This window comes from Fusarium venenatum (assembly GCF_020744135.1).
Source record: "Fusarium venenatum strain MPI-CAGE-CH-0201 chromosome Unknown EDB82scaffold_4, whole genome shotgun sequence".
Classification (NCBI taxonomy): Eukaryota; Fungi; Ascomycota; class Sordariomycetes; order Hypocreales; family Nectriaceae; genus Fusarium; species Fusarium venenatum.
Window position 1 is genome coordinate 6,963,733 of NW_027072132.1, and position 19,819 is coordinate 6,983,551.

Below are 19,819 nucleotides of genomic sequence, written 5' to 3' on the forward strand. Positions count from 1 at the left end.
CTTATTTACTGGCTTGTGAAACGGTAGTAATAGTACATTCAGAATAGAAAATCAGATTCACGGCTGAAAGAGCTTAATTGAGTGTATTGATACATCTTTTATCACTTACGAGTTGTCTGCACTAATGTGGACCATCTGCGCGAATTTGTGTTTTGACGTCTGCTGTGGACGGCAAGACATCAATCTCACGGATGCCGATGAGATTATGTGTAGTCGATCTTGTGATATATGTGCTACGAAAGATGGGCGGGACGGTCAAGTTATAGCCACACAGTCAGGTGACGGGAGACATGGGACGTCGCGAGGTAGGACAGACACAGGATTGACAGAAACTCAGGTATGACACATTTCTGTCCGGCTTCCGAAATATTTCATGCCTTTTGGATAGCTTGGAAGAGGAAACTTTAAATATCGCATTCTAGTTAGAACTCATAAACAGGAACGTATTCCAATAATCCAGCTTCATCTATTCAAGGACTACACATGGAGTCCAACTTTATGAGGCCTGAGCTGAACTCTACACTCACGATAACAGAAGTACAACGAGTACAAGATGTGACGCTGCAATACAACTTTCTCAGCTATCTCTTTGGACTTTTCATAGTTACAAATATCACATGGCAGTGCCTTCTACGCACAGGTTCGAGGTGGAATTTTGGGTCAGAGCCCCCAATGTTACCATATTGGATACCGGGTAGGTGCACATGACAGCTCAAAGTCGAAAACTGACATCTTCAAAGTCTTGAGCCATACGTTCTCGTTCCTGACAAACATCCACCAGACTATTACATCTGGAAGGTAAGCTTCTGCTTACTTTATGCCAGTATATGTGTTATTGACTCGTTACAGGTCGCACTTCAAAAGTACTGCTCAGCCTTTCAGCCTACTAATCGGGAGCCGTCGGATATATGTCGTACTGGATCCGCGCTACCTAAGTGAGGTCCACAGAAAGTCCAAAGACCTTGTATATGAACCATTCATTAACCAACTAATGCTCTGCATGGGGGTCACGAAAAAGACAAGAGACATTATGTGGAACACAAAACTTGGCGAGCCTGCTGTATCGCTGACCAACAATGTATTGGACTGGGTGCGGGAAGAGATTTCACAAAGTCCCTTCTCGCAGCCTTTCTTCGACAGGTTCATCAAGGAGCTGGACGATTCCCTACAGCAAGGTAGTCCATTAACTACCGGGAAAGTAAGCGAGCATGATACGTTCAAAATCGCTGGCGATATAATCGTTACGGTATCTACGAATGCCTTTTTTGAAAAAGTCTTGTTGAAATAATCTCCCGTAATACTGGAATCGTTCCCTCTTTTGATCATCATGCGTGGGAAATGATATTCAGAGCACCAAAGTTCATGTATAAAACTGTTCACAACGCGATGGACTCTGTCATCAATGGTCTGACAAGATACTTTGAGTTACCTCGGAGGGAGAGACAAGACGCTGCGTCGTTTGTTCTGAGATCAGAGGATGCCATGCGTAAGAGTGGGATTGGCTCTCAAGAAATCGTTACGATGGTTTTCAAGCTTTTCTGGGGGTAAGTCAATCATCTGGACAACTCAATAAACACGGCTCGTACTGACAACCAGACAAGCATCAATGGAATGCCCGCTACAGTTGCATTTTGGCTGCTGGCCCGAACACTCTATACCCCTGGCCTCTGGGAAGATCTTAGAGCCGAAGTTGCCCCTGCTTTCAAGAACTGTATTCATGGTCAGCCAGATATCGAGTACCTGAAAGGTTGTCTGAAACTCAACGCGATATACTACGAAACATTGCGTGTTCACGGAGGCGCGTCTGGTCTTCGCCGCGTGGCGTCAGACACTGTTATCGGAGGTTTCACTTTCAAGGCTGGAAGCGATGTCATCATGCCATACCGTCAATTACATGTCGATAAAGAAATATGGGGACAAGACGCCAAATCGTTTGACATTGACAGGTTCATCGACAACACAAAACTGGCTACAGTGAGAACTTTCAAACCGTTTGGTGGGGGTGTGACACTATGTCCTGGGGGTTCCTGATGCATCAGGTCGCCTTGAGTTTTATTGGTACTATTGTCACGAGATATAACATCCACATCGTTGGCGGCTCTGAGAGTCAGCGGTTTCCGCAGATGAACCACAAAGGTCCTGAGGTGGGAGTCATATTTCCGGTGTTTGAGCAGGTCCCCAAGATCATGAACAAGAACGTTGATGTTGCATGAATCATGGAGTACTTAGATTGTATTTATGTCGTTAAATTCCTTGCTATGTATTCTATTCAAGGGGCTTTTGACCCCAAACAGCTGTTCTGCTCATTGTCAGTACCAAGCGAGATATCTCACAGGTGAGGAATACATACACTAAGACATATGAATGGAGACTAGAGTTCAATATCTCCTTGCGCATATCCACAAGAAAGACTTGTGCCTTTTCATATTCCCACTAGAAGTCACTCATATTAGCAAATACACCAAGTCAACAAACTGGAAGTACCATACCCCCAAGAGCTCTGTCAAGCCGCGAATAGAAAACCCTTCCAGGCCTTGCAGCAAGAACTGTCGGTTCCAGGCGCCCCACTGCTTGAGATCCTTGTTCTTAGGCCAAGTACCAATAGGCACCTTGACCTTTCGCTCGCTTATGTTTTGCAAACCAGCTTCCTGGAATGCCTCGACCGGGTCCCAGAAGAACGGGTTACCAATCTTTTCTCCGATTTGTTCGAACACTTGAACCCATGTCTTTAGTGGGGAGTCTTCAGCCATGGTTCCGTCGTCCGCCATTGCGTTGCCCCAGAGTTCGACATGTTCGATCCAGCCGCCAGGCTTCAGATATCTGTCAATCGGTTAGATTTGGACTGTTGGCTGATATGTGGCATCACCTTTGGGCCTTTTGAAGGAGCTCAGTCCAGTTTGGAACTGTGCCTGTCATGTATCGGATGTGGATAAAGTCGAATTTATTCTCCGGGTATGTCCACTCTTTGGTGATATCGTCAACTTCGAATCTACAGTTAAAAGGAACGAAGTTAGGCTGGATTGGTGAGAGATCGACTCCGACGACCTCGGCAGAGGGGTGAAGGTCTGCCATATCACTATTTTTGTCAGCATCAAGCTATGCATGGGTTCTGGAACCCTGTCAAGACTTACATGGCCCAGATGCCTGTGCCACAGCCAACATCCAAAACATTCTGTTAGTCGCATGTTAGTTATACTAATAGCAAGTGGCTATGACCAAACTGACTTGTACATTCTCGCCAATAGGCGATTGGTAGAGCTTACCGCCAAGGACGATTCGGAACAATTCATGACTAAATACTTGTTAATTGTGGACATTCTGTCGATAGTTCATATCGCCACTTGCATCAAATCTTCGGCTTCTTGCTGACGGTCGTCGTTGGCACCCCTACAAGTACGTTTAATAATTTCCCGTGACTCTATGTTCCACATCACTACTCACCAGTAAGTACCGTCACCATATGCATGAAATCGTCTACCATGAACCCATTTGTATTCCATAATAGAGGATTTGAGCGATTCGGTGTCAGTGACCCCAGTTCTAGTCCCTGTTAGCCAAATTTCCGCCACAATGTCCAATTGCATCTTTTCTTACGACTTTGAATATGAAGAGTCAGAATCGGTGTCCTGTACAAAGCGTTAGGACATAATGAGATGTACAGACCCTATGCATGGGGCTGAAGTAGTGGCTAACTGGTTCGATTGGACCATCTTCAGGCCCGACTGCTGGATCCTCCCGCCTCTCAGGCGTTCGAGGCCTTGGTGGTGTCTTTGGAGAGGACATATTGGATACCGAGTAGGAGGTTTAGGTATAACAAACGAAGCTATAGGCGAAATAATAAACGGGAAGCGAATGCTTGGCTTGTTGGTTGGAGGCGAAAAAACAAAACGACTCGTGCGAGGAAAAGAGAAAAAACCTCAGAGGGCGGTCAATCATTTATCTCGCATTGCATGACTCCCCACCCTGTAGGCGAATATCAGTGGAGAAGAGGGCCACGTAGGTTACAAGCGGCAGTACGTTGCAACGTCTGATGCAGATCTTACCAGGATTATCTGATTATTGGGAATTTCGCTTTATGACAACATTACAGGCTGAGGGGTAGAGAAAGAGGACAGGTAAAAGATATTATATATATTTGATGTTCTATATTCCGTCATCTGAAAGTGCTTTCCCAAAACATGTCCCCTTGAAGTCAACTTGTGGCTCCTCGGTGGTGTTGACAACGACAAATTCAGTCCTGTTGGAAATTGAAAAGTCATGGACAACAAGTGCGGACGAATTAGTGTCATACCCCACATAAAGAGACACATAATCGGTATCTTCACTCCTGCAAGCACGCGGATCAGCTTCAATACCGTGACCGCTTGTGTATTTGCCACATGGAGTTCTCCGAGTTTCAACACACGCGACGACAATCACTGCCACGGTAATGGCAAAGATCAATCCCGTGTAGGCTTTGTAGGCGGTCGAGGTAATGCATGGGATGATGGTAGATGTTGTCTGGCCTTGCCATAGGTACGGCATGAATATAATGGCGGTCATGGCGAGAAAGAACATGTAGTATAATGTGAAGAAAAAACTCGTAGTGGTGTGCGTTCCACCACGGATAATGAACAATGTGTCGAGTGCTAAGAGACTTAAGACCAGAAAAAGAAAGAATGATCGGAAGATCTTGCTGCCCAAAGAGGATGATGGCGTTTTGAAACGGGGTTGTGGGTTGGTGATTGAACGCTCTAGTAAAGTACTGGATGATGTCTCATTGGAATCGGTTCGCGGCAGAAGACTTATTTTACCCAACTCTGTGAAATCCGCAGATGAGTGTCCGTAGAAGACGGGATGTTCTGGGGTAGTTGAATGAGCTGTAGTGTACCCATAGTCGTCGTTGAGCCAAAATGCACAGCAGAGTCTTAGAAGACCAATCATAGCTAGTGGGAAGAATATAGCATCCACTGCCATCCACTTTGTGAAGCCAGGATTGTTGTCCTTGTTAAGCGCACCCACAAGAAGGACACCAGCTTGGATTCCTTGAGAAGTGACAATGATGGTAGTGATCATCTCCCGAGAAAATATGGAGATCCTCGTGTTATCAGGAAAGCGATAGCAATGAGCCGCGCTTTTTGCAATCATAGCTTCAGAGCCATCCCAGCCTCGATTGGTCCAGAATACGGCATTAGTTGGAGCGAGATCAGTCCGATCCCATGATTTGGCTCGAATCCGACGGTCTGCGATAGCGGCGTATCGCCAAAGAATCGATGTTGGGTTGTACAAACATATTTGTTCATGCCATCTTGGTCGGCTCTGGTGAAGATAGACCGGCGAGGGCGAACCGGCTATGATGTGGGCGATGAGTGGAGCAAGGCAAAGGGTAAGAAGGGTTATCCAATCTGAACTGTCGATGTCTTGACTTTGGTATGTAAGTGGTAAGATAGTAAGCTTCTTGCCAGTGAATATAAAAGACATGGTGAAACAAGGCGATGATTTTGAGAATGACGGAGTCTTTACGAAAACTACAGCTCAGGGCCCGCAGGTATATAGATCAGTAGGTAAGCAACCAACAAATGTAGTGGAATGGATATAGGGTTACAGGCAGTTGGATACCAATACGAGCTGATCTTTGCCATATTAATTGAGACAGTAATCTATTGGCTGATTTACCAGGTAGTAAGACTGAGCTTGCCAGGGGTTTTCGGACATCCCGTCTCAAGCTGCGAGTGGTATGTCGCTTACGAATTTGAGACTCGGCTGAGCTACAATTGTTGTCCTGGTTGTTGCATTCAACCATTTCATCACCGAACAAGACGATAAATGCAAACCTTATCGACATATTTCAAAATTTCCTATCTGTTAACAAAGAGATTTTACAGCCTCCCTCGTAGCAAAAATTGAACTAGGTGAAGTTGTGGAGCGAAGCATAATATGCGCGTCTGACCAACACAACACGAGTCATACGAGAGTAAGCAAAGCCGCATACGCTAAAATTAAAGATCACAAGGCTACCAATCAGATCTCCTAAAGGGAAATTCTCACGATCAAAGACCGGCTAATTACCAGGATGCTGAGTTGCACTGGGGAAATACGAAACGCACTACAGCCCTAAATCATTCGGTAACCCTGATTTATTGTGTCATGGAATCTTTGTCTGTCACCTCGTTGGTCGATTATTCTCTTTCAGCTGGGCTGGGTCCTTGCGATTGTCTTCAACGTGTCTTGGCACAGCGTCTGTTTGGCCTAAAGAAGGCTCTGCTGCATTTCGCCAATCGCGTTGATGGAACCATATCCTGTGCTTACTTGACGTCAGTGAGTAAGAAGATTACCAGGGAACATGAACACCGAGAAACTTAATATAGCAATGCAGCATATTAAACTTGTATTGAAAAGTGGGTGACATATTAATTGCCCATTGGACATACATGACCAACAATGTGAATGCGGGCCTGGGCGTGGTTTTCCATTTTTACTAAGCTACTAAGCGGATAGCCTTTCCTACAGCCATTTAGTTTCTGTCCAATGCAGAACCCCAGCGGCATGTAGGTCACGCTTGGGCTTTCATCTGGGTCAGTGATGTAGAGGCTCTTGGATTCCATCTTCTTGATACCATGTGGTCTGTCTTCTACTGGAGACACTGAAAGATGCTTTTGCTATCGCGTCGGGGCTCTCAAACAAATGTGCATTCTTTACTATTGTTCATGGGTTGTCTGTATGTTAGGATAATCTACCACCTCCATAACCACTACAATATCGAACTCTACAAAGTCTATCGGCACATAGTTCGACGTCATCGTGACAAAAGATTAAATTATAGTTATTAGGCTTCTGAGACATAGACTTCAAAATGTCTCATAATTATAAAGTTACACAGAAACGCCAATCTTCTAACTTTCAACACTCGTTAAAAGAATATGCAATCAAGCCACATCTTCCTCACCGTCCATGTTGCGCAATCTCTTATCTCTGTCACCATCGTGTATCTCATTGGATCTGACCCAGTCACTCGGAACTCTTGTGTTACACTCTAGCAAAACACGCTCGCGTGATCGATCTGCTATATTGAGGGGTTTACATAAAGCTTCTTTTGCGCCTCGTCGACACGCTTCAGTGGCGCGCGCGTCATCATTGTCATTGTCGAGCGACCGTATCAACAACTTAAACTCGGCGCGTAATTATGAACACCATGTCGCAAATCCCTTCCGACAGCTCAGGTAACAGCGATGCTCTGGAGCTTGAGGCAGCGGGGTATCAGCAGGCTATGCCGCGTCGCTTCTCTCTATGGTCATTAGGTGCACTGTCCTTCACTCTGACCTGTACGTGGTTGGGTACAGGATCTTCAATTGGTATCAGCTTGACTGAAGCCTCATCGGCTGGAACTCTGTGGTCTCTTCCTATCGCGGGAGTCATGACAACCATCGTTTCATTGGGTATGGCAGAGCTTGCATCTGCATATCCCGTCGCTGGTGCGCAGTATTACTGGTCGTTTATGGTTGCCAGGGACGACTACAAGCCTTTTGCATCTTACTTGTCAGTGTCCAACGCGGTGTGGAACGGCTGCGATGTACTAACCCTTTCATAGGAACGGTTGGATGAGTGTCATAGGCTGGTGGCTTGCATCAAGCTCAGTGTCCAACTTTGTCTCATCCATGATTCTCGACATCGTCGGTGCCTGGCATCCCGATTGGGATCAGAAGAGATGGCACCAGTACCTGATCTACGTCGCTCTCATTTGGATAGCCACTTCTGCCAACATTTTCATGTCACGATGGATCCCCCTTTTCAATAAGATGGTATTTGTACTATCTGTCTTAACCCTCAGCGCTACAACCATCACTCTATTCGTGGTGACTAAGAACTCTGCTTCGTCAAAGTTTATCTTTACAGACACAACGAATAGAACGGGCTGGTCAAGTGATGGATTCGCATTCACGCTGGCTGTTGGAAATGCAGTCTACGCCTTTCTGGGTAGTGACTGCGCTGCTCATCTCTGCGAAGAGATCCCAAACCCAGCTAGGAACGTACCAAAGGTCATGATATACCCTTTGTTAATGGGCCTTTTTACTGCCTTTCCTTTTGCTGCTTCTCTCATGTATGCGATATCCGATATTTCGGCTGTGCTCAACACGACGACTGGACTGCCATTGTTCGAGATTTATTTCCAAGGAACCGGATCTCGGTCTGGTGCGACGGTGTTGATGACGTTGTTTGCATTCTGCTTCTTTGCAAATCTTGTCGCCAATGGTAAGAGACTTTGTATGGCGTGAATTCTAAGCTGACCATTTGCAGCGACAACCTCATCACGAACACTCTGGGCTGTTTCCCGTGATGGCGCATTGCCATACTCACATTTTTGGGAACGCATACATCCCAAATTCGAGGTTCCTGTCAACGCTTTGTTACTTTCCGCAACATTCATCACTGTAAGTACAAGGTGTAGAACTCGTCATCTAATTCATGCTAATAACACTCTTATAGTTGTATGGTCTTATTTTTCTCGGTTCATCTACTGCCTTTTCCGCCATGGTCAGCGCAGCTATCATCTTTCTGCAGACATCGTGTGTCATTCCTCAAGCCGTCCTTCTTTATAGAGGACGTGAGCGTGTTTTACCGTTACGCTATTTCAACCTAGGCAAATATGGTACTTTGATCAATGGGGTCTCAGTGCTTTGGGTTGTTTTCCTTGACATCCTGTATTGCTTCCCTACAGCGATGCCCGTTACAGCAGAAAACATGAGTTATGTCTCTGTTGTGTTCGTCGGATTGGTGGGTTTCGTCATTGTCCTCTGGTTTACTACGAAGAAGAACACGTTTACAGGACCGAGGATTGACATCGATATGTTGAATGCTCGACGGGTGGCGGCTGTGGGCCCTTTAGAGGGAACGCGCCCTGTTGAGTATCACCCGTTGAGGAACCCGGAGGCAGTGAAGTCAGACTGAGAAAGCGTAAAGGACTTATCAGCAGCCCCCAAGTTGATTGTGCATCGTTTTCGCTGTGTCATTCACTTATTTGTCAGGAGTCTTGAAGCAACGTCGATCATCGTCATTCATCCCGCGTCACGATATAAAAATAAAACCCGGAATGTCAATCGAACCATCGTGATATTTAAGGATTCTCGATGGATAAAAGTTGTTTGATGTAAAGTGCTTCTCGTGTTTATGAGTGGTGGATGATTTCTGGGTCGGTGAATTACCCGTTTAGGCAATTCGGATGGGTCGTACCGAAGACCATGGGAAATCAGGACATTTATAAATATATAAAATATCCCTCAAATTCCAAGATGCAAGAGCGATCTCACGTCTAATAAATCAGTCAAGTTGTGATTGGAGTCAATAATAAACATGAAGGTTGCTGTTCTAACGTTTCTGATCACTGCCATCACGGCTGCTAAACTGCCCGTAAGTCACACTGAAACTTACAGAGAGCTATTCTGACTACCACTTCAGGGCTATCGATTTGTTGGTAGAGTCAATCCTGCGACAAAGCAGCTCACATGGCCCAGTACTGGAGTGGCCTTCACCTTCATGGGAACTGAAGCGACCATCAACATCAACAGTATCTCCGGAACATCAAGCGCAGACTTGATCATCAATGGGAAAGACCCAATTGTCATTGCCAATGTGAACGGCACTTCGATATCGGTCCCCAAGTTACCAAAGGGGACTCATACTGTCGAGCTTCGCAAGCGATCAGAGACCTCGTTTGGTACTTTCAGCATTACAGGTGTTTCCACTGATGGTAAGCTGCTCGACGCAACACCACCAAAGCGCAAGATTGAGATCATCGGAGACTCTATCTCTGTGGGTTACGGTCTCGACGGCGTCCTTCCCTGCGTGGACACTGCCGCTCTTCAAAATAACGGCAAGACATATGGTGCTGTAGCCGCCCGAGCTTTGAATGCAGACTACAGCGTTGTAGCATGGAGTGGAAAGGGTCTTATTCGTAATTACGCCTCGTCGCCTCCCGATACATCACCACCAATGCCTACCATTTACACTCGCTACGGTGGCAACGACAAGGATAACAGTTTCACGTTTCCCAAATCATGGGCGCCCGATGCTGTGGTCATCAATCTCGGCACAAATGACTTCAGTTATCTCAACGTACGCGACCCAGTCAACCCAGCAGATCTCACAAAAGCCCTTGTCAAGTTGGTCAAGAAAGTGCAGTCACACTATCCCAAGGCGCAATTCTTCTTTGTGTCTTCGCCTTTGCTCAACGACAACTATCCTACCGAGAAGGATGCGCAGAAAAGCACCCATGTTCGTGTGCTCAAGGATGCCATGCAACAGCTGAGTGGTATCAAGACTCATTTTGTGGACTGGCCTACTCAAGGTGCAGAAGCAGGTTGTGATTATCATCCTAATGCTGCTACTCAAGCACAGGGTGGCCAGTTACTGGCAGCCTCAATTAAGGCAGCTTTGAAGTGGTGAACGGGGACAATAGCATTCGCAACAGCGGTTAGGAGCGATCTGTGACTATATGTGTTAAGTTATGACATATTAAATATAAATATAGGCACAATCTGATCTAAATGGAATAAAGATTCTCAAAAACGTCAAGGAATAAAAAAGAAACGTAATCCTTACAGCTAGTGTTCTGCACAAGCAAAAGATTGGTTCCGCCCGGGCTCGAACCGGGGACCTTCTCGGTGTGAGCGAGATGCCATAACCAACTAGACCACGAAACCTCGGCTTATCTCTGATCTGGAAAATAGAAAGCCAGGGGAGTATACTTCCATGGGCTTGTCTTGGAATCATTGTAGATGTAAGCATGAGATAAGCAGCTAAGAGTTGTAATGAGAATGAAGACTTGGTGACTGCAACCCTAGCTACTGCTCTCTGGCGGGGCCAATGTGGGAGGAGGATACGTAATTGGACACCAGTGAAGTGATGATTGTTTATGGTTTTGTGCTAGCCTACATTGAAACATCACGTATTGACTTGAACTGTCTTTCACTCATTGCAAAATGTGTCAATTTATCTTGATATCAAGCTTCTGGGGCAGTTTTGTTCCCTACTATACGCCTATAAAATACTGTGACGAGACTTATAACTCACCAACAGTCTCATCCTTGTGCTTGTAAAAATCAGGCTTGGTGATAACCTCGTTGTCCGCATCCTTGATCTTGTCCCAAAACCTCTCAGCGTTCTTAGGGTCATTAGCAAAGAGCGTGTCAATGACTTGCTTCTTTGGTGTCTCGCCCATCCACTGGAACAGAGAAATATCTCTGAACTCATCTGAACGGAAAATCTCAAGCATCTCAATAGGCCCATCACCAATATTCTCAACAAAGTGACCCATGTTTCGGGGGACAATGCCCACATCTCCGGGGACGTAGTCAAAGGTTCTAGCAGTACCCTCTGCAGCAAAGATGGTAACTCTAGCGCGACCCTTGATGAAGAAAGACCACTCATCAGCTGAAGGATGCCAGTGCATCTCACGGATAGCACCGGGCTCGATGATGGCGTGGGCTGCAGCGATGGTCTTGGAGATGGGGAAGTTCTTGGAGTCAGTGATACGGACTTGGCCGCCACTAGTCTTGAGAGGAGTTTGGTCGAGCATGCGGTGTGTAAAGTTGTACTTTGACTTCTTGGCCTTCTTGCCCTTGGGTTCCTCATCTGAGATTTTACCGGGGGTACGCCCTTGAAAAATGTACTTTTCTCCTGCAGGAAGCTTGTTGAAGACCTCGGGATCTAAGTCGAAGTTCTTGGAGATGACTGACTTGGGTGTGTGCGCTAGAACCTGTTAGCTATGGAACAAGCAACTTGATCATTTACAACGTACCGAGCCAGTCAGTAAGAACAAATGTTGACTCTTCAGAAAAGCGTCCGTCATCAAAGATGAGTAGGAACTCTGTGCCGTTCTCGCTGAGTCCCTGAAGGGAGTGAGGAACTCCACTGGGGAAGTACTAAAAGATTGTCAGTCGGCCATTGACGATTTTTGTCAAGTTGGCTTACCCATAGATCTCCCTTCTTGAGGTCGTCAATGAAGTTACCACCCTCATAGTCGAGGGCCGTCACTCGGACCTCTCCATCTAGGACATAAGCCCACTCAGCTTCCTTGTGCCAGTGAAGCTCACGGTAGACGCCTTCACCCAGTCGCATGTTCACACCGGCAAGCTCAATACTCGTTGGAAGCTCACGGATAGTGGTCTGACGGGTCCAACCGCCTTCCTGCATAGAGTTAGTAACTGAAATATGTCAAACATTGGTTACATACCTCAATACGGATATGGGAGTCTGCGAAACTCCATCGCATGTTGGCAAGGTTGCCATGGTCAGTGCTAGGTGGTCTGACGAGGTCTGGGTTCTGTCGCGAACGCGCCTCATTCCAGGGCCCGAGAACAGAAGCTCCAAGACCATTGCGCCATGGAAGAGGATCAAGGTCGTCCCCAACAGAGTCAACTGGTGAGTCGTAGGGATCTCTGTGACCTGGAGTGAATGGGAGCTTCTTGCCACCAGTCACACCACGGTAGTTGTCTGGAATCCCAAGTCCCTTGAGCAGTCGCTCACGGGGACTGTCTTGGACTGGTACACCAGCGCAAATGTCCAACAGTACAGACAGGAAGGCAATTTGATGAAGATGCATGATTGCAGATAATCAATGGAAGAGAAACAGGATATCAACCTCCAGGGAGATATCAACAATAAGGTTCGGGCTAAGAAATATGACGTCAAGTATATTGGGAACAATTGGCTGTGACGCTGATTCTTGCTAATGCAATTGTGTGCTTGGAGTAACTCAATTCCTCAATCACTTCTGATGTTAAGTATCTTTTGAAGCTGAAAGAAAAACATCGCCAAGATTTCTTCGGCACGAAGTTCATGATGCCGAGAAGGCGATAGCCGGTTCATCACCGAAACAGGCTTATACAAACAGGCTTACAAAACCCGTCTTAGGTGCCATTGCATAGAGATGCTGACGACTGCCGTAAAAACGGATATTCGGCACATAGCGCCCTGCAACAAGACATGCAAGTGTGCGGCACAACCATGGGGTACCATCTAGACGATCAACCTCACAAGGGCGTCTTTGACGCTGAGAGGTTGGCTTTGAGAAACCACTCGAAATGTTATGGTGTGCTTGTGTTACTTGCAGCTGCTTAAAAGAGTTAAAATGAGGGGAAATACAGGTCATGATGAGAGGGGGTGAAGATGACGCAAAGTACAACATTGTAGTTTTGAATCGGATATAAGCACAACTTTACAATTCCCCGCTTATTAGAGACGAGCCGTGGCGATCTTGGCGATTCTAGTGTTGTCTTCGGTAGGCGAATTAACGGGTATACGGGTCCGGACCTTGGCAGAGTGAGGAATCCTTGATCTTGTCCCTGAGCCTTGAGACAACCTTCGGTGAAAACGCGGGGTTGGCAATTGAATGTGCGATGACTATTCTGTAAACGAGTAGACTATGTGACTGTAAAGATGACCTAGACTTCATTCCGAACGACGTTCTTGGCGATTAAGTTGCGGGCGCTATTGTAGTTTAGTCTTTGGCGTCGTGCTTATTTACTCCCCCTCATGGACCATTCCAGCCGTCGTTGCCAAAGAGACATCAATACTGAAATCACATCTCAATCTTCAAAATCGGATCACAACAATGTCTGAATCCTACGGCACAATCTCCAACGGCGAGAGCAGAGCTGAAAACGGCATTACTGGTCAAAATGACGAAACGCAGGCTCTCCTTGCACCAAAACCAGGATCTAGGTCTTGGTTGCGCACAAGATTAGGTTCTGATGTTCGTCGAGATTGGGCAGATGTTATGCTTCTCGCGTGTTATATCATAACAGGCATTCTCGACAGTGCTTCTATTTCCACGTGGGGTGCTTTCGTGTCTATGCAGACAGGTCAAGATTTTACTTACCATCGCCTCTGTAACCATCATACTGACGAATTTGCAGGTAACACGGTTTATCTCGGCCTTGGTCCAACGGCCGGGACGAACCGTTGGAAAAAGTCTGGGACTTCAATCCTGTCTTTTGCCATCGGTTCGTTTCTCTTCGCCCGCTTGCATCGGGCCTTCACGTCTAGTCCCAGAAGGAAATGGGTCTTTTGCTTATCTTTTGGCATCCAGACAATTTTCATCGTGGCAGCAGCATCCATTCTAACATGGGGCCCGAAAGGCGCTGGCCCAGACGACGTGCCCTGGTACGTGATTGTACCAATCGCTCTCGTGGCCTTTCAAAGCTGTGGACAAGCCGTGGCGAGTAGAGCGCTCAAGTTCAACGCTCTAACCAGTGTTGTACTCACGAGCATCTACTGCGATCTGTTTTCAGATGCGGGGTTGTTTGTCCCTTCCAACGTGGAGAGGAACCGGCGTGTGGCTGCACCGGTCCTACTTCTCATCGGAGCCATTATTGGAGGAATTATTGCAAAGAGTGAACTGGGAACTTCAGGAGCGTTGTGGATTGCCGCTTTGCTCAAGTTACTCGTCATGTTTGGATGGGCTGTGTGGCCTGCAGATGAGGGGTCTTCGTGAGTGACGATTCATATCGCTTAGCGATGTAACGGCATGTGCAGCAGCCTAGTTAAACTGCTGCGATACGATCTAGAACGTAGCTTGCAGCAGCTTGTTAGTTTTAGGAAGTTGCTTCGACTACAGGTTATCAATAGCTTATAACAAATGGTCCTTATGACTCGGTCAAACACAAGATAGGCACTTTGTTAAAGTTGTACCCAGTCATGCCTCATATCCGAGTTCCGTGTAGAGTCACTCCTCGACCTCGTAAATTTCTAAAAACGTTTCATGTACCCTGTCTCGGCGACAAAAGTAGGACATGGGTCTAAAAGCGGCGGGAGATCGACAAAGCCTGGTGTAAGCGGCCTTCGTCTATGGAGTATCTTTCCCCTCACGACTCCTACGACACAATGAACCATTCATGTTAATCCAAATCCATCAAGACGGTCATATCATGTGTCCAATAGTTGAGTCTCGTTCGCCAGCGCAACCCTCCCACATGCCGGTGACACAACCACCGCAAACACCTTTTGCGTATCGTCAGCTTACAAGGTCTTGAAATGGCATGGCCAGGCACTTTTTGCAACGATGAACACTCCCTCAAAAACTCAATTTGAGTGTGCTGTTGACTTCGGATGGGATGGATATCTGTCGGTATTCGGAATTTATGTAGATGATTTCCTTGATGAGGTTATACGCCCGTCGTATCGAGTGTTACACATATAAGTTTGCCCAATCCGCTGTGCAGTGAGGGTTTGGAAGGGTGTATGGGGAGTGGACGTGAAATTTAGTTAGATGTGATATACTCTAGTATGATAGACAGAATCTATCTGTATGTATGTATGTATGTATGTACGACTGTATGTTTCGGCGGGCTGGCACATGACAGGTAGAAGATAGGGTGTGGTTGTGATGCACTCGGCAGTATGTTTTGAATGCGAGCCATGTGTTACTATCTAAAGTGAAAGTCTATATCAACCCCAAGTGAATCACTAGACGAGTGGAATCGAATATTTCCAAGTCACTTCAATCAAGCTTAACAATATTGAAGAGATCAAAATGAATTCTCTCAAAAACTTCCAATCTGATGTTAAAAACGACGTTACCTGGAATCGAGCAGCTCGACTGAGCGTCAAAGGGGCTAAAGCCCTTCCCTCAGGAACAGTACAGTACATCAGCGACAAAGTTCCTATTGTTGGCTGGTTGCCACGATATAACCTACGATGGCTCATCAATGATCTTATTGCTGGGCTCACCTTGGGTTTGATGCTGATTCCCCAGGGTTTGTCATATGCAAAGATTGCGAATATCCCGGTTGAGTATGGTTTGATGTCGAGTTGGTTACCAGCTGTGATCTATGCATTCATGGGATCTACAAAGGGTGAGTTATTCCAATATACTTCAAGGCTATAGTTGACGTTTTATTGTAATTAGATGTCTCTACCGGTCCAACCTCGCTCATCGGTCTCCTCACTTCCGAAAACGTTCACGCACTCCAAGACAGATGGACCCCATCCGAAATCGCCTCCGCAACAGCTTTCATGATGGGTATTTACGGAATGATACTCGGATTTCTCAAGCTCGGATTCCTCCTCGAATTTATATCTCTTCCTGTTCTAAGCGGTTTCATCACTGCTATTGCCATTACCATCATCCTCAACCAGATGGACTCACTCCTCGGCGAAGAGAATGTCCGCGACGGTGCAGCCAACCAGATCCATGATATTTTCAACGAGCTCCCCAATGCGAACGGCTGGGCATGTCTTATTGGATTTGCCGGAATCTTATTCCTCACCATACTTGAGAAATCAGGAAAGAGGTGGAGCAAAGACAACAAGGTCATCTGGCTTCTGTCTACAACAAGAGCCTTCCTGGCACTGGTACTGTTCACCGGTATCAGTTATGGAGTCAACAAGAACAGAGGAGAAGACTTTCTCTTTGACGTCGTCAAGGTTCAGTCTGAAGGTCAACAAGCACCCACGATGCCAAAGGCCGACCTTATCCCCGAAGTCGCTGGTCGAAGTATTGCCGTTTTTATCGGATCTGCAGTTGAGCACTTGGCAATCGCCCGTGCCTTTGCGGTCAAGAACAGTTACACTTCTGATCAAAGTCAGGAGCTGTGCTACCTGGGTATCACCAACTTCTTCAACAGTTTCTTCCATGCAATGGGTGTTGGTGGAGCCATGTCTCGTACAGCTGTCAACTCCTCATGCAATGTCAAGTCTCCCCTATCTGGTGTTGTTACCATGGCTGTTGTACTAGTCTGTGTGTATGAGCTTGTTGGAACACTCTACTGGATCCCCAAAGCTACTCTAGCTGCCATCATCATCACTGCAGTATGGGGTCTGATCTCTCCACCTTCGACTTTCTACCGGTACTGGAAGACATCATTGGCCGATTTCATCTCGTCTATGCTTGCACTCTGGGTCACCCTATTCCACTCTAGCGAAGTTGGTATCGGCTGTGCTGTGGGTTTCAATATTGTCTACATCTTGCTTCGCCAGGTCTTTACTCGACTGACCTCAACTGGTGCCGATGTTGAATCCAACCACAGACCTGCTTGGGCACTTGATAACAACCACACATCTCCACTCACCATTCCAGAGGACGCCAGAATATTTACCTTTAACGAGTCCATGATCTTCCCCAATGCGTTTTCGAACACCACCAGGGTCCTTGATGAGATTCAGACTTACCACGCAGCCCACTATGGTGGTAGCCATGGTCCCGAAACAGAAAGAAATTGGTCTGTGGTCGGTGAGAAGAGGATCGCACGTCTCCGCAAGAAGGCCAACATCAGTGATCCATCATCACTACCGGAAATTGGACTCGTCGTCCTGGACTTTTCTCGTGTCAACATGCTCGATACGACGGCAGTTACATACCTGAAGAATCTTGTTTCAAACATCAAGGCCTATGGTGGAGACAACACTGAGGTCAGATTTGCAAACATGAATGCCGTCTGTCGTGAACGAGTTTCACGAGCGGGTTGGCACGTAGTTGAAGTTGGTGCAAACCATGAGCTTCGAGGTGACTTGGATGATGATGGTGAGCCTATCTATCTATACTGGGATACCAGAGCAGCTGTAGTAGCGCCGAGGAGGAGAGGGTCAGTGTTGAGTGATGACGGGAAAGGTCATACTGTTCATGAAGAAAAGGCTGAAGTATGAGGGAATTCTCAATAACATGTATTTTCTGATCTACTAGTATCTTTATTTTTATAACAATCAGTCCAAACAGCATAATCGTATTGTTAAGCTTTGTCATATCGTATTTCCATCTTCGGAGACTGTGAAGTCGCACCTTTCTTACAGATAGGTTTCTACCCAACGTTGCCCTTCCAGTTTGACATCCTTATCTGACAAGCCAGAAAGCTGATCATGCAGGAGATATAATCCCAATTTAGAAGTCTTTTCTCAGACCTCCTTGACAACGAATTTAAGAGCATGCAGAAGATCGGACGGAGATGTCAGAGCGGCTGAGTTGAAAAAGCCAACAGTGTAAAACGACGAGAACACAATGCGAGCGTAGAACTGCGTCCATTGCACCCCGGTGTGCTCACAAGAAAATCCTGGACCGTCTCCGCGTGTGCACAACTGGTGTGGTACGCTGCATCGCAGCTCATCACCATCAACATGAACAGGGTCGCACACAACGTACTGGTGCTGAGGAAGCATGGTTTCGGGACAGTTCTTAACGGCCACCCACCAGTTTTGAGGCGCAAGATCGGTTTCAACGCAAAGCTTTTGACCTTCGAATAGCAGATGCCCGGTCTCGACTTCCATTGTGAGAATCGTGGGTTTGTCATGCCTGAACAAGCCGATGGTCCACGCATAGGGGGCTGCGGCAGCTGCACGCATCTCAGTTCTGGCGAGGACCCCAGTTTCCCCCATTAATTTGAATCTGAAAGGTTCTACGGCTGATGTCGTGGTAGGTAATGTAGTTGTTGTTTCAAGGGTAGCCGAAAAGGCGAATGATGACGTCGCGAAATCAGTTTCGAGTGTCGTGATAGAGTCGGTTGACAAGCTCTTAATGATGGAAGTCGTCAATTCTGATGACGTGGTGGAAGCCTCTGAGGTTGTCGGTAGAGCAGACATAGTGATTATGTCTGAAGTCGGAACGATCGAAGTCGTAGCGTCAGCTAGTAGAGAAGACGTGGCATCGGAGGTTGGAGTAGCAGCTGTCGGATCTCATCATAAAGTCAGAAGTATAATGGCAATTTGGGATGAGGTATCTACCGATGTGACCAGGCTTGCATGGGCTCGCCAGGGTACCAGCGCAGCCGAAGCTCAGCGTAAACAATAACCGTGACCGCATGTTGTGTGTGTATTTTTGATGAAATGAAGAAGAACGACAGCAATGGTTCAAGGAATATGATCGTCTGGTCCAATATATGAGATCTACCCCTATGTCCTAACACCAATTAGTAAATTTTCAATAGCATTTTATTTTTTATAGATGAGACTATTGGGTCTAGATTCGCTAGATTGAGCCTGTCGGGTTGTTGGCGCCGTGCTAAAATGCTTTTTCGGGTCCCAGCTGAACGACCCCTGGTCATGTCAATCAGTCTGGATCCTAGAAATTCGTTACCAAATTTCGTGGCAGTCTAATCGTTTTGCACAACATCTCGTGCGGTCATGGATTCACGATCAATGATGCTAGAAAATTTATCAGACCCGGGCCTGTCATGATTGATGAAACAATCGATTGATGGCTCTACAACTCGTCTAGCGTCAGAGACAAAGACTACAAGAAATCGAATAACACACTGTTGAATCGTACTTCCAGCAAAACTCTAGTCGGAAGAACAGAGTCCAAGGTCGAGCAGCTATGTCAAGATGGGGTAATGCGATTTCGAAACACCATGTAGTTTGTAGCAATAAAGAAGCAGGTACATACGGTCCACGATTTGGATCAGCTACTCTCGATTATCTATCTAGCTCATTCTAGCGCCGTTCATTTCGCTTCTTATCCTTCTGTTTGTGCTCGACACTCGGCGCATTGGGGTCCATACACCCTCAAGTATTCATGCTGGGTGTCGCAACCGCATGACTCAAAACCCCCATTTGGAGGAACATTCCAACACAAAGTCGTGGCGTTCGTCGTGTACATGCCCGACTCGCAAAAAGGGCAATAGAACCGCATATGGGTTACAAGACACATTTTCATATAATATAGTTGATGTTTGATGTAGATTTGGTTGTGTATGGCTTGAAGTTGAAGACAATGCAGTATCGGAGCGTCTTATATAAGTTTCAACGCGGACCGAGTCACAACTGGTCTCGTTGGGCAATCTATGTTATTCTTGTAAGGAAATCGGTCTCACATGTCCATTTTGAGTATTTGTGAATAAAATTGGTCATCTTGTTG

The 19,819-nt window shown here is 46.5% G+C and overlaps 9 protein-coding genes and 1 non-coding gene across 10 annotated transcripts; 5 read left to right on the forward strand and 5 right to left on the reverse strand.

Moving 5' to 3' along the window:
• Positions 1 to 483: 483 nt before the first annotated feature.
• EDB82DRAFT_481430 (cytochrome P450) lies at positions 484 to 2,213 on the forward strand (the record flags this gene model as incomplete). The annotated part of the gene is made up of 6 exons (XM_025725594.2): positions 484 to 694; positions 741 to 798; positions 850 to 1,198; positions 1,360 to 1,544; positions 1,602 to 1,946; positions 1,976 to 2,213. 6 exons carry the CDS (start codon positions 484 to 486, stop codon positions 2,211 to 2,213), a joined length of 1,386 nt encoding a protein of 461 aa, XP_025594177.2.
• A 52-nt stretch (positions 2,214 to 2,265) lies between these two features.
• On the reverse strand, positions 2,266 to 3,584 carry EDB82DRAFT_548783 (S-adenosyl-L-methionine-dependent methyltransferase; the record flags this gene model as incomplete). Its single annotated transcript, XM_065609528.1, has 8 exons — positions 2,266 to 2,299; positions 2,351 to 2,433; positions 2,490 to 2,820; positions 2,867 to 3,076; positions 3,132 to 3,172; positions 3,232 to 3,258; positions 3,342 to 3,387; positions 3,442 to 3,584. 8 exons carry the CDS (start codon positions 3,582 to 3,584, stop codon positions 2,266 to 2,268), a joined length of 915 nt encoding a protein of 304 aa, XP_065463579.1.
• Positions 3,585 to 4,114: 530 nt separating this feature from the next.
• Positions 4,115 to 5,495, reverse strand: EDB82DRAFT_518007 (uncharacterized protein). The gene has a single exon (XM_025725596.2). The coding sequence runs from the start codon at positions 5,458 to 5,460 to the stop codon at positions 4,144 to 4,146; it is 1,317 nt and encodes a 438-aa protein (XP_025594179.1). The 5' UTR covers positions 5,461 to 5,495; the 3' UTR covers positions 4,115 to 4,143.
• Positions 5,496 to 6,955: 1,460 nt separating this feature from the next.
• EDB82DRAFT_453398 (amino acid/polyamine transporter I) lies at positions 6,956 to 9,278 on the forward strand. Its single transcript, XM_025725597.2, has 4 exons — positions 6,956 to 7,515; positions 7,568 to 8,229; positions 8,275 to 8,408; positions 8,464 to 9,278. The coding sequence occupies exons 1-4, from the start codon at positions 7,163 to 7,165 to the stop codon at positions 8,923 to 8,925; spliced, it is 1,611 nt and encodes a 536-aa protein (XP_025594180.2). The 5' UTR covers positions 6,956 to 7,162; the 3' UTR covers positions 8,926 to 9,278.
• EDB82DRAFT_518010 (SGNH hydrolase-type esterase domain-containing protein) lies at positions 9,279 to 10,633 on the forward strand. The gene is made up of 3 exons (XM_025725598.2): positions 9,279 to 9,384; positions 9,433 to 10,460; positions 10,578 to 10,633. The coding sequence occupies exons 1-2, from the start codon at positions 9,328 to 9,330 to the stop codon at positions 10,417 to 10,419; spliced, it is 1,044 nt and encodes a 347-aa protein (XP_025594181.1). The 5' UTR covers positions 9,279 to 9,327; the 3' UTR covers positions 10,420 to 10,460; positions 10,578 to 10,633.
• On the reverse strand, positions 10,603 to 10,676 carry EDB82DRAFT_t297. The gene has a single exon. It is a non-coding gene; the product is annotated as a tRNA-Val (tRNA).
• A 268-nt stretch (positions 10,677 to 10,944) lies between these two features.
• On the reverse strand, positions 10,945 to 12,790 carry EDB82DRAFT_453401 (RmlC-like cupin domain-containing protein). The gene is made up of 4 exons (XM_025725599.2): positions 12,209 to 12,790; positions 11,947 to 12,162; positions 11,774 to 11,897; positions 10,945 to 11,724 (listed from the first exon to the last, which is right to left on the reverse strand). The coding sequence occupies exons 1-4, from the start codon at positions 12,575 to 12,577 to the stop codon at positions 11,036 to 11,038; spliced, it is 1,398 nt and encodes a 465-aa protein (XP_025594182.1). The 5' UTR covers positions 12,578 to 12,790; the 3' UTR covers positions 10,945 to 11,035.
• A 383-nt stretch (positions 12,791 to 13,173) lies between these two features.
• On the forward strand, positions 13,174 to 14,666 carry EDB82DRAFT_518017 (uncharacterized protein). The gene has a single exon (XM_065609027.1). The coding sequence runs from the start codon at positions 13,589 to 13,591 to the stop codon at positions 14,468 to 14,470; it is 882 nt and encodes a 293-aa protein (XP_065463580.1). The 5' UTR covers positions 13,174 to 13,588; the 3' UTR covers positions 14,471 to 14,666.
• Positions 14,667 to 15,390: 724 nt separating this feature from the next.
• EDB82DRAFT_453403 (sulfate transporter family-domain-containing protein) lies at positions 15,391 to 17,714 on the forward strand. Its single transcript, XM_025725602.2, has 2 exons — positions 15,391 to 15,830; positions 15,884 to 17,714. The coding sequence occupies exons 1-2, from the start codon at positions 15,509 to 15,511 to the stop codon at positions 17,617 to 17,619; spliced, it is 2,058 nt and encodes a 685-aa protein (XP_025594184.1). The 5' UTR covers positions 15,391 to 15,508; the 3' UTR covers positions 17,620 to 17,714.
• Positions 17,715 to 18,766, reverse strand: EDB82DRAFT_580640 (uncharacterized protein; the record flags this gene model as incomplete). The annotated part of the gene is made up of 2 exons (XM_025725603.2): positions 17,715 to 18,629; positions 18,688 to 18,766. The coding sequence occupies 2 exons, from the start codon at positions 18,764 to 18,766 to the stop codon at positions 17,866 to 17,868; spliced, it is 843 nt and encodes a 280-aa protein (XP_025594185.1). The 3' UTR covers positions 17,715 to 17,865.
• Between the last annotated feature and the right edge of the window lie 1,053 nt (positions 18,767 to 19,819).

Bases quoted from the DNA above. Each gene is read 5' to 3' on its own strand.
- EDB82DRAFT_518007 (XM_025725596.2), bottom strand. From the start codon at position 5,460: ATGTCTTTTATATTCACTGGCAAGAAGCTTACTATCTTACCACTTACA.
- EDB82DRAFT_453398 (XM_025725597.2), top strand. From the start codon at position 7,163: ATGAACACCATGTCGCAAATCCCTTCCGACAGCTCAGGTAACAGCGAT. The intron at 8,230-8,274 runs GTAAGAGACTTT...GACCATTTGCAG, and splicing joins TGCAAATCTTGTCGCCAATG to CGACAACCTCATCACGAACA. The intron at 8,409-8,463 runs GTAAGTACAAGG...ACACTCTTATAG, and splicing joins TTTCCGCAACATTCATCACT to TTGTATGGTCTTATTTTTCT.
- EDB82DRAFT_518010 (XM_025725598.2), top strand. From the start codon at position 9,328: ATGAAGGTTGCTGTTCTAACGTTTCTGATCACTGCCATCACGGCTGCT. The intron at 9,385-9,432 runs GTAAGTCACACT...CTACCACTTCAG, and splicing joins TCACGGCTGCTAAACTGCCC to GGCTATCGATTTGTTGGTAG.
- EDB82DRAFT_453401 (XM_025725599.2), bottom strand. From the start codon at position 12,577: ATGCATCTTCATCAAATTGCCTTCCTGTCTGTACTGTTGGACATTTGC. The intron at 12,163-12,208 runs GTATGTAACCAA...AACTCTATGCAG, and splicing joins ACTCCCATATCCGTATTGAG to GAAGGCGGTTGGACCCGTCA. The intron at 11,898-11,946 runs GTAAGCCAACTT...ACAATCTTTTAG, and splicing joins TCAAGAAGGGAGATCTATGG to TACTTCCCCAGTGGAGTTCC.
- EDB82DRAFT_518017 (XM_065609027.1), top strand. From the start codon at position 13,589: ATGTCTGAATCCTACGGCACAATCTCCAACGGCGAGAGCAGAGCTGAA.
- EDB82DRAFT_453403 (XM_025725602.2), top strand. From the start codon at position 15,509: ATGAATTCTCTCAAAAACTTCCAATCTGATGTTAAAAACGACGTTACC. The intron at 15,831-15,883 runs GTGAGTTATTCC...TATTGTAATTAG, and splicing joins ATTCATGGGATCTACAAAGG to ATGTCTCTACCGGTCCAACC.